The sequence below is a fragment of the Passer montanus genome, unplaced genomic scaffold (genome assembly GCF_014805655.1).
Source record: "Passer montanus isolate IOZ18808 unplaced genomic scaffold, ASM1480565v1 scaffold60, whole genome shotgun sequence".
Taxonomy (NCBI): domain Eukaryota; kingdom Metazoa; phylum Chordata; class Aves; order Passeriformes; family Passeridae; genus Passer; species Passer montanus.
Window position 1 is genome coordinate 3,965,777 of NW_024371038.1, and position 11,887 is coordinate 3,977,663.

At 39.4% G+C, this 11,887-nt stretch overlaps 2 protein-coding genes and 1 non-coding gene across 3 annotated transcripts in view; 1 reads left to right on the forward strand and 2 right to left on the reverse strand.

Moving 5' to 3' along the window:
* On the forward strand, positions 1-87 carry TRNAR-UCU. Its single transcript is given in 2 exon segments — positions 1-37; positions 52-87. It is a non-coding gene; the product is annotated as a tRNA-Arg (tRNA).
* A 3,237-nt stretch (positions 88-3,324) lies between these two features.
* Positions 3,325-11,208, reverse strand: DNTTIP2 (deoxynucleotidyltransferase terminal interacting protein 2). The gene is made up of 7 exons (XM_039727110.1): positions 10,885-11,208; positions 8,936-10,713; positions 7,351-7,492; positions 6,585-6,680; positions 6,053-6,217; positions 4,788-4,897; positions 3,325-3,418 (listed from the first exon to the last, which is right to left on the reverse strand). The coding sequence occupies exons 1-7, from the start codon at positions 11,206-11,208 to the stop codon at positions 3,325-3,327; spliced, it is 2,709 nt and encodes a 902-aa protein (XP_039583044.1).
* GCLM (glutamate-cysteine ligase modifier subunit) overlaps positions 11,111-11,887 on the reverse strand; it is a 12,632-nt gene continuing 11,855 nt past the window's right edge. Inside the window, exon 7 of the mRNA XM_039727036.1 lies at positions 11,111-11,247. Coding sequence (XP_039582970.1) covers positions 11,234-11,247 — 14 coding nt within the window. The 3' untranslated portion in view covers positions 11,111-11,233. The remainder of the gene's footprint in view (positions 11,248-11,887) is intronic.

Consider the following 11,887-nt stretch of genomic DNA (forward strand, 5'->3'; position numbering starts at 1 on the left):
GGCTCCGTGGCGCAATGGATAGCGCATTGGACTTCTAGAGGGTTTGAAGGGATTCAAAGGTTCCGGGTTCGAGTCCCGGCGGAGTCGTGTCTTCTCTTTTCCTTTTTGTTTTTATAAATTTCCCCCGCCCCCTGCGCCTTTTGGGCGGAAATCTTTCCCCCGCGCTCCCCTTACCTCACCGCCGCAGGTATCCAGTACGCCGGCCTGGCCCTTCTCCCGTCAGCGAGGCTCTCCGGGCCCGCCTCCCGCCCTGCCTGGCGGTGTGGGGAACGCTGGAAGCGGGCGGCGACAGCCGCCATCGACCGAACCTGCCGTGTCCTCTCGGCCCGATGACACGAAGCTTCCTCGCCGGCAGCGAGGAGGCGGAGCGGCACAAAGGGCTCTGCTCTCCTTCCCCTCCCGGCCCCGCAGCCCTCAGGCAGCGGGAGAAGGGCTCCGCTCCTGCTCCCCCGGCCCTGAGGCAGCGGGAGAAGGGCTCCGCTCCTGCTCTCCCGGCCCATGGCCCCGTGGCAGCGGGAGAAGGGCTCCGCTCCTGCTCCCCCGGCCCGAGCTCCGCCGGAGCGGTCAGAACCGACAACCAGCCCCGTGGGGCCGCTACGCTTCCAGGACTGTCTGCGGAAAGCAATTTTACTTGAAAAACCAAAACTTCGTCTTTCCTGGAGGCACTTCAGTTCCGATGGGTCACCGTGATTGAAATTAACATGTCTGGTTACTTTCAAATAACGCAACAAGCCCACAAACCGCAACTAACACAATATTTTCTGACTTACCGACAGATAGAAGATGAAGAGCCATTTTAAGTATAGCAATCAAATTAGGTGTCAAAACAAAACAGGAGCTGCAATAAACAAAGCACCTTGATTTTGCACAGAATGGAATAAATTAATCTGATTCATTATTCCTGAATTATTAAATTGTGGGGTTTTCTTGATAAATTATTTTTCATCCTGCAGGTGTGACGTTCCAACTGTAATTCTGCTTGTTTAAAAGCAATAACGGAAAATCTGAAAATGTACCACACCATCAGGCACATTAACCATCACAGTCAGGAAAGGCAGAATTACTAATTAGCACAAATATTTCTGCCATTAAATAAAATACTGCTTATAATTGATAGGCAAAGCTTCATGGAAGTTTTTATGTGTTTCCAGAGTAATGTAATAACCACAGGCAATCACACGGTGCACTTGGGTTTTAATCTCCCCAGCACCTTCTCCTTTACGTCAATTTCAAAGCCATCAGTCTGGCAATCACACGGTGCACTTGGGTTTTAATCTCCCAGCACCTTTTCCTTTACTTCAATTTCAAAGCCATCAGTCTACTTTAACATAAAGCGGTGGTTAAGCACAGGTGCTGTGTGCAGTGACAAAGCTGCCCAACTCCACCTGCCAGTGCCACCCTGCACGCGGGGAGCACAGCACAGCTCACCCCTGCACACAACACGGCCACCGGCTGGGCACAGGGTGTGACAAACTGAAGGGATTGGAACAATCAAAGGAGAGGATAGAGAACACAAGACAAATCCCTTCCTAGCTGTGCTGCACATGAAGTAACTGCTGTAGCCTTTGAGCAGCCTGAGCAACAGGCACGGAGTTGTTGCTTGCTGTGTAACACCACAGCTTGCACTTCTCTCAAAGTCTTTCAGACTTGCATGCTGCTTTTCCAAAGTTGCACTCGGAACACCCCAGGATACAACAGAATGACAACTGCTATGCTGCCTTGTTTTCTTCTCAGTGTTCAGTATTAATTTTTTTTGGTGCTTCCATGTCTCAAACAGAGAACAAGACACCACAGTTGTTTTTACTGGCTTTTTTATAATTTACTGGGAATTGAGATATATGATAAAATAAATGCATAAATATCATTGCATTAAAATAGCCTATGCATATTAACTGAGACCTGGGGACGGGTGGTTCTACTTGTACTTGTTTAATATTTCCCAATGAATCCACTTGACTCTGACACCATCCATCTCCAGGCCATGAAGACTTTTGAAGGACTAGATTCCTGTCTGTTTCTGGTAGTAAAACATTATGGACAACATTATGGTTGGAATGATAAAAAAACACCTCAAAGGATCTGAGGAAAATTCTTTCAAGCATCAGTCGATGGTTAATACATACCACAATGCTCATTTCAGCATAAATAACTAATCCTTAAAAAAACTAATTCTCAGTAGAAAACTTGATGGTTAAACATTAGTCAAGAACACAGTGAAGCACTTCTTGCTTAGGATCTGCAACCTTTAAGATGCAGTGTTCTTGTGTAAGGAAACAATCAACCACTGGTCCTCTGATGGTGACTGCTACCTCCTAATCACCCAATCCACCTAAGACAATGTAGTGCCAGCTTAATTTCTTCTATTATCCATCTTTTCTGCTAGCCCAGGGCAGTAACCAATAATGACCAGGTCATTAAAAACCAACCAAACACTGCAGCAGTTCTCACCATCACAAAAGGTCATGAACAGTCACTGAGGGGGAACCGAGGCAATGCCAGCTCTGTGCAATGGCAGCAGAGGCCTTCCAGACTCACTCTATTTGTTCACCTTGAGCTATTCCAGGTCAGCTAACAGACAATCTGCACAACACATCCTACAGAATGGATGCCAATGTTAAGCAATTTCCAAAAATATCATTAGACAATAAATAGTAAAAATAAAAGAACAAAATATGATTGTTAAAATCTGACATATAAGTATTACTTATGTAATAATTAATATGTAATTTGTCTATTCTAAATTATATATATATAAAATAATAATATATACACACATAAATATAAAAGTATATGTGTAGGCACTGAATTCCAGGACATTCTTTATACCATTATGGTCAGTGCTGAAATAAATCCTTCACAACCAAACCATTTTTCAATACCTTCCATTACAGTTTTGGCCAGCAGCACCTCTGACAAGTTGTGGAAAAATATATTCTAGCACACAATATGTGCCAAGATGAATTACACATATAACTTTAAACTGAATTTACTAATTAATTGATGTGAAATCTGAAGCCTAGAAGACCACAATCTGTGAAGCTGAATTTTTTACTCAGATTTAATAATATGCTTTCATATCATTATCTCTTTACATAAAAATTAATATAAATAGCAATTTTAAAATTTAAATTAATCTAAATTGAGATACCTGATAATTTGCTAAAGCTTCCTAGCTTTATTCGTATGGCAAGAATTTCCCTAAACCTCAATTTGCACATGACCTGCAATCTTAAAAGAAACCAAACAAAACACCACAACCAAAGCATTCTGTAAGAAAGTTTTATAACAAACATGTTGTTCCAGCTTGGTATTTTTCTTCAATTCTTAATTGTGAAATTTCTTCTTCTTCCGATTCCTCTTCCCTGCTGCAAAAGCTGCTTTTTCACTCATGATCTCCTGATACTTCTTTTTATTATATCTGAACAAAATAAATAATTTACTTTTAAGCATGGCAAATCAAAGTTCAGGAAAAGATAACATGGACAGTACTCTATGCACGTTATTTGCCAAACTGAGTTTTCTCATCTTTTCTCAGTTTCTTTGATTTATATTTATGCATAAGTAAAGGGGAATCAGCAGTTGGATCAATGATAAATGCAGATAAATTTGCTTTGGAAGTAAATTCTATTGAATTTTGTAATTAATTCTGGTTGGTGGGGGGGGGGGAATCTTCATTACATATGCAGTCACAATTTGGACACTTGGCTGAAACACTGCTACTGCTCACAAGGGGAAGACTCAACCATTTCCACAATACCATGAAGAAACTACACCCACTTTTACAGTGCCTTCTCACCATACTCAGGATAATAAACCTTACTCTACTGCAGACAGAAAACTGAGAAGAGGTGAATACTAAACAAGGAGCAGGGTAATTGCTGAATGTGAGCTGCTAGCTCCTCTGTTATAACAGACTCTTGTGTACCTGCTCAATACTGAGTACCACAGACACTGCAGACTGAGTAGTGCTGAGGCTTTAAATGCAACACCAAAATCTGACAAATATCTGCACTAATGCTGAAGTATATGATTAAAGCCCTTAATGAGGCACAACATAAATTAACTGATTAAATTTCAAATATATCAATTTTTAAAAAGACTTTATAATAAATATCTAATAAATCAAGTCAAACCAGAAAACTACTTAAGACATAGATACAGTAACTTGCCTTCCCAACATTATATTTACAAGTCTGACAAAATTAACTCTGTAATCCCAAATCATACACCACTTCAAAGAAAACACGTCATTATGTGAAAAGAGAAGTGAATATTAACACCATGTAATAACCAATACCAAAATGGACCAACTTAATTATCTACTCCAAAATCTGTAAGCTATGCAGACATTAATTAATTCAATCATAATGTTCAAGTAAGTCTTCTAGCACAATTTTGATTCCCATGACAGGTGGGGAATAAATATATGTATTTATAAAATGAAATAATATCAGCATTCACATAATTATAGGCTGCTCTTTTCTGTCAATTATGCCATGAAAAAATAATTAGTCTTTAAGAGTGGCTGCCAATAGTGATGGCCGAAGTTGGATAAAACCCTTTAATGAAGCTGAAATATACATTATCTCAGTCTAATTATCCCCTTAGATAAAGTTTCCTTAGACCTTATAAATGCCAGTACTATGGAAAAGCTAGAAGACTATAAATTTTTCTTTGAAGTATAAAAAGCCACCCTGCAAGCTGAATAAAACAAAAAAAAGGCTACAGAGTTAAAAATACTCCTCTTTAACATGGGATATTAGAATTACAGAACTACTTTTAAATACCTTCTGAACTCAGAATCTGCAAGCAGCTCCTCCACAATTGTTCTCTTCCTCTGCTTCTTAGGGATTCGACTGTGGTAAAAGTCTATGGGAGAATCAACTACAGTTCCAACCTAGGAAACAAAAATGAAAACATTCTTACTGTACATGAACAGCAAGATGTTGATCATTTTGCCCTTTTTTTTTTTTTTTATCCCCAGCAACAAGTGTGAAGACACCTACTGAGCAGATGAGAATGACAGCTGCTTAACAACAATACAAAACCCAAAAATAAGTAAGTCAGGTTTTGTATGCAGAGTCCCTTTTGGTCTCCTTGCATAGTGCAGAGAGGAAGGCCTGAGCTTTAAGACTGTACAGTTTTCAGTGCTGGACTGCTGTATCAACACTTTAATTCATTAAAGTTCTTAACTTCTGAATATTTTAAACATAAGGGAAAAGAAACCTTTATGACCACCTGGTGGTCTCGCATCCTGGTGGTTTTGCTAGAGGACTACACAGCACCTACATCAGGGCTACACAGCTCCAATACAAGGGCTTCATCCTGAAACACATCACTTTTTTCCCAGCCAACATGTCAGTCAGCTCTCACGGTTCAGGTCAGCAGTAAAGATACACACAGCACATGTTTCATGCAGTGAAAATTAACCTGTGTGGGTCTAATTATGTGGAACACTTCAGTCTAAGTTCCTCTAATTTCAAAACATAAAACACCCTCGACACTTCAGAGTGAAGTAGTAATATTTTGAGAAATGAAAACATTTCCTCAAGCATGCTAACTACTCAAAGTTTCTGGAGGCCTATTTCTACAGCTTCCAGAGTAATTTCTTTATTGATACAAATAATTTCAAAGCTGAGAGGTACAAGCAGCAAAAATTTCAGCTTATCACAAAGGTAGCTGTCTCCATTTAAACTGTATTATCTAGTAAGAAAATAAAAGCCAATTATTTTCTACACACTTGTTTACAAAGGCCAGTACTCCAAAGAAGCAGTGAAAATCTAGTCCTCTGAGGGTTCAAAATATGGATTCAGTAAGATATTTGTTCACTTTTATGAGATCAGCCAAAGCTAAAAACATCAACAGCATATATACATACGTAACACAAAGTTAAATAGTTGCAAACTCCAGCTAAGTAATCAAAACACTTTAATAATTAAGATATGAAATTAATTTAACATAGAAGCTACCTACAAAGTAGGCATTATTAGGTGTGCTTAAACAGCTGTTCAAAACTTCAGCAGTACAATGCCACCTTCAGCTGCTTCCTTACCTGGAAGTACTTGGGGAGACCATCTCTGTCATTCTTCTTATAGAAATGCTTAGGGTCCAATGAAGCTCTCATCTTCAAAACTTTAAGATCATTTTTCAGTTCACTTGTCATTTCTGGGGCTTTCATACCAAACCAGCCATCACCTGTTGTTTTCTCTCGCTCTGCCTAGGATGCAATACCAAGAACAATGAATTTGCATTCAGTAACTAGGACAGGACAGAAAAGGGAATTCCTCCCCACAAAAGACAGATAAAGCATTCAGAATGTAACCCCTAAAACACGTATTTTATGACTATTATAAAGGAGGTTATCAGCACTGCCTCAATGACAGATTTGTACTGAGCATATAACCATTCACTTCACTATGTTTGTGACTGAAAGGATGACTTTTCACAGGACAGCTCAATGAAGACACTAAACTGCAGTTCATCACTTCATTTCCAGTGAGGTCCTGATACACACAGAGTCCCAGCATGCAGCTTTCTACCACAGCTTGTTTCATTATTTGAGGCATTACCAGCTCTTCACTTACCCTGCGCTGCTTCTTTAGCTGGTGAAGTGATTCCCTGTAGGGTGGGACACATTCCTTTCTTTCAAAGTCTGGAGTTATTATACTGTTCTGCAAGAGCTGTAAGAATTTTTTTGAACATTAGAGAGCCACCTCACTGACACAAATTTTACAGCTTAACTGTATTTACAGAACCTACTGAAGGTATCACGCAGAATCTAAGCAAGCACTCTAATGCAATACACGAGCAGTAAGGATCTTCAAAACAGAACACTGGACAAAAGCAGAAAGCAGCTGACCTGCCCTGGAGGAAGAGAGACAGCAGATCCCCTGGAATAAAGAGGGCTATCGTGGATGAGCCAAAGAAAAGCCTCAACAAAAATAACACACACCCTTTCCTTCAAAGGGTGTTTTTGAAAAAAAACCTGATAAGTTCACATTAGGGTACAGACTTTTGCTTACTGAAATTCATTCTGGCTATGGACTAAATATCTTGTCAGCAGACCCTAAGCTTGTTTATCATTAGGCATAACTCCAGGTATAATCAACTTTAGTTTATTTTACAAGATAATCTTAGAATTTGCTCAGCTTTTCAGTTTCTGAAAACTGAGGTATATTTAAACTTTCACCATTAAAACCAAATGTAAAACCACACTCTGGTCAAAAAGAATGTAAGTCCTCAATGAATCATGAAAAGTATACTCTTGAAAATCAAATAAACCAACCTCCTTAGACTAACATCTCTGTGTTACCATAGTCACAGATAACTGAGTAATTGTAAACTCGTTACCTGGTCCTTCTTCTTCATCTTCTCCTTCAGTGGTTCAATTATACTTGATCCAGGCTTCTGATTTTTTGCATCAAAACTGATATATAAACCTCCAAGCTTCTTGATATTCAAACCAGGGTCTATGCTACTGGAAAGATGTAAACTAAAGGAGAAATAGTTAATTATTAGAACATTGTAACATGCATGCGGCTAAACCTTCTACTGTCCTCTGAGGAAAATGAATAGAAAAAATATTTTTCTTATTCTTCCCAATTAGGTTCAGTTCTGCAATGATTTTAAGTCTTGTTATCTAGATTATGTCATTTTGAAATGACAGGTGAGGGGGAATTCATGCCATAATATGAAATAAGACTTATTATTAAAAAATACCTGTGGCATCACTTCCAGAAATTTTTCACATTAAGTCTAATGCTGGGCTCTCAACTTAGATAATTGTATTCTTAAATTTGCTTAACCTTGCCAGAAGAACTCATGACTAGCATCCTTCTATACACTGACAAGCTTGCTAGCTAAAGAGAAAAACCCCAAACAGATTGGTAGTAAAAATACTATGACTCTTAATAAGAAGTATGAAGAAAACAGAATTCATTGTAGGAATATTTAAGTCCTTGCTGCATAACCATACCAGGAACAAAGTCATTAAACTTGGTTGGATGGTTGCATCCAGGGGTCATGGTCAATGGCTCAGAGCCCTGACGGTTCTATGAAATTTCAAGGTTAGTATATTCACATTTGTTTCACTGCTTCATTCAGGCAGACTGTGGAATGTATCAACAAACAACATACCATGGCTGGTTTTGATGACAATATTTAAAAGCTCTAAACTACAATGCAGAAAAGATGGTAATATCTAAAGAGGTACATCAGGTATTTCCCATAGCTTGAATACTTATTAATACAAGCCCTTTAACAACTTTCTATCAAACTGTGGCTGATCTTGTATAATGCCTTCACAATGAATGCCTGGCTAAGCTTTCTCAGCTAAGACTTCTGGTCTACCTGAAGGTTTTTACTAGATTAAGACTTATTTATCTAACCTAAACAAGTATTATGCTTTAAACATAAGAAGGGAGTAGCAGCAGCTGTACTACAAGAATTCCACCTAAATTATTCTGATTCCACGCTAGGTTTCACCTGAAGAGTCACCATACACAGCACAGCAACAACTGACACATAAAATTATATGCAACTGTTTAAAAAGCGTTATCTAATCAGGCAACATGTAAGGAATTTACTGGACTTTTGTTATCTACATTCCAACTGGAAAAAAAACCAACAAAACTGTGACCTGAATAACCCAGTTCAGTCAGCCTGACCAGATTCACACTGTTTTTCAAGCTGAACACATACAAGCCCTCTAGATGCCAAAAAAATTTCAGAGTTCTGTTCCTACTATATTCAAAACTGAAAAAAATCCCGAAACCCAAATTTATGGACCATATTAATATTTTATAATATGTGCAACACCATTTTCTGCAGCAACATGACATACGTGGCAAGACTAGTCCCTTATTTATTTTACACTTAATGTGCACATTCTTAAATGAAATGCAGATTCTTTAACTAGTCCTAGCAAGATACTTACACGTCAACCTTATTTTTCAACAGATCATCATCTTCATCTTTTTCATCTTCATCTATTAATTCCTCTTCATCCTCTTCCAAGTCTGATTCTTCATCTTTTTCACCTCCTTCATCCTTACTTTTAGCATCACTGTCTTGGTCTACATCATCCAGATAATACTTTTGGCTGGAACTCATGCCAGGCTCAGTATCAATTACAAAAAGACCTTCAACATGCAGTGAACCACTTTTTAAAGATTTTTTGGGGGAAGGAGTTTTCTCGTCTGACTTTTTATAACACAGATTCTCATCAACTGTATCTATGTCTGCCACATCACTATTTTCAGAGTCATCACTTTCACTGTTGCTCAGAAACAATGCAAGAGAGTTATTATCACCACTTGGTTTTTCACTGCTGTGGGACACCTCAAAGTCTTCTGTTTGGTTGTCACCACTGTCTCCAACAATTTTGAGCATCCTGCTCTTACCAGTACTTTCAGTTGTCTGTGCAACAGCCATGTCCATGGATGGGCTGCTCACTGCACTAGCTTGCTTACTTTTCCTTAATTTATCATCACACGAGAAAGACTGCTGTGCATCTGCCTCAGCATCTGCTCTTTCACATTCTGTGATTTTTTCACTTTCATTTGGTGTTACTTGTCCTTGGGATTCTAGAAATTGTTTGGGACTCATGCAGTCAGTCAAAGAAATAGACACATGCTCTAATTTCCCCTTTCCTGCAAGTATGTTACTGTGATCTTCTTGTATTTGGCCAGATATTGCTTCTGAATGGTCTATCCCAACAGACAGGGTATTTTTTTTTGTTTTTTTCACAGGTGATTTAGTGTCACTTTGTTTTGTTTTTGTAAGACTGCATGCCACATCATTTAAAATCTCTTCTTTTGTGTCTTCACTCCAGGCTGCACTAGCACATTTGCTTTTGGGTGAACTGGGTTCTTTATTACCATCAATGAGGGTGGAAGCATTTTCTTCCGTGTCATTGACAAGTTCTGCAGTAGGCCTAGAATCAGGACTTATGATGGGATCAGAATCAGGAATTACGATGGGATCAGAATCAGGAATTATGATGGGATCAGATTTAACAGTGTCCTCAATTAAATTCTCATCTTGTGAAACAAATACTTTTTTTTTCTGAGTCTGCTTAGTATTTTCTGCTTGTGATTTCATTTGCATGCTCCTAGTAACTCGTTTTGGAGTGACATATGGTTCCACGAGAGAACTTGGGCAACGTGATTCCGCATCAGAAGTATCCTCACTCTGGGCTTCACGACCTCTGTGTGGCTGCAATTTCTTTTTACTTTGTCTGCTCCTTGTACTTGTGGGAACATTAAGCATCTGGACACCAGAAACAGCAGAGGAACAAGACTCAGCTTCAGAGACATCATCTTCATCCAGAATCCTACTTAACTTATTTACAAAAGCTGTATTGTCATGTCTTTTTTTGCCAGCAGAATCTGGTTGATAAGGAATTACAATCTGTCGCCTCCGTGTTACTCTTACAAACAAAGGTGTCTGGAGACCAGACACAGAAGAGCAGTTTGATTCTGCTTCTGACACATCCCCGTCAACTTGTGGTTCAGCAACTGATTGTGCTGATGGAACAGTTGTGTTCTCACTCCTAGTGACCTGCATCTCTGAGCTATCACTGACATCTGATTTCATTTCTGCATGTTCCAACTCTTCAAACTGACATTCCTGAATCACCTCTGGCTTACAAACTGATTTAGTTCTTCTAGCCATCCTCCTAGTCACAGGAGTACTAATTTCAGCAGATCCCACCTAGAAAAGGAGTAAAAAAAAAATATGGTATTGACAGACAAAATACTACAGAAAAAGAATTCTATAAGTACTTGTGGGAACATTAAGCATCTGGACACCAGAAACAGCAGAGGAACAAGACTCAGCTTCAGAGACATCATCTTCATCCAGAATCCTACTTAACTTATTTACAAAAGCTGTATTGTCATGTCTTTTTTTGCCAGCAGAATCTGGTTGATAAGGAATTACAATCTGTCGCCTCCGTGTTACTCTTACAAACAAAGGTGTCTGGAGACCAGACACAGAAGAGCAGTTTGATTCTGCTTCTGACACATCCCCGTCAACTTGTGGTTCAGCAACTGATTGTGCTGATGGAACAGTTGTGTTCTCACTCCTAGTGACCTGCATCTCTGAGCTATCACTGACATCTGATTTCATTTCTGCATGTTCCAACTCTTCAAATTGACATTCCTGAATCACCTCTGGCTTACAAACTGATTTAGTTCTTCTAGCCATCCTCCTAGTCACAGGAGTACTAATTTCAGCAGATCCCACCTAGAAAAGGAGTTAAAAAAAAATATGGTATTGACAGATAAAATAACTACAGAAAAAGAATTCTATACAAAAAGCTAACAATCTTTTTAAACAAATTACTTAAACTCACAACACACGTCTCTGTGCAGCCCCATCTACGTGGAAGAAGCCTTAACAAACCATCTCTTGCTTATCTGTCTACTGTATTTTGGTCAGGGCAGGAGAAGAAACACACACAACCTTTAAGAAATATAAACAAGTATCTCCTAATTAAAAAAAGTTCTGCCAAGTTGTCAGGGCAGCAAATCCAAAAAAAAAAAACCCGTTCAGAAATATTCAAAGACTTCTTCAACTATAAACGACTAAACACTATCAACTATCAAAATGCGCCCCCAAATGGTGTCCAAATCCAGTTTTACGTCTACGAACAAACTGACCTCTCAGCAATCGCAAAACCAGGTGTGATCTGCTAAGTATTATTTTAAGTGACAGAGAAACGCTAAAACATCTGTCACGCCAAGTAAAAGAAGCCTACCTTCAGCTGCCAACGCTAAGTGGCCCAGTGCCCTCCGGCGGCGCTCCCGCCCCGCAGGGCCGGCTGCGGCTCGGCCACGGCCGCACCAGCCGCGCCTCTCGGGGCTGCGGGCCGCGCACCCGCACC

Bases quoted from the DNA above. Each gene is read 5' to 3' on its own strand.
- DNTTIP2 (XM_039727110.1), bottom strand. From the start codon at position 11,208: ATGGCTAGAAGAACTAAATCAGTTTGTAAGCCAGAGGTGATTCAGGAA. The intron at 6,681-7,350 runs GTAACGAGTTTA...AAATTCTTACAG, and splicing joins AGATGAAGAAGAAGGACCAG to CTCTTGCAGAACAGTATAAT. The intron at 3,419-4,787 runs GTATTTAAAAGT...TATTTTGTTCAG, and splicing joins GCAGATTCTGAGTTCAGAAG to ATATAATAAAAAGAAGTATC.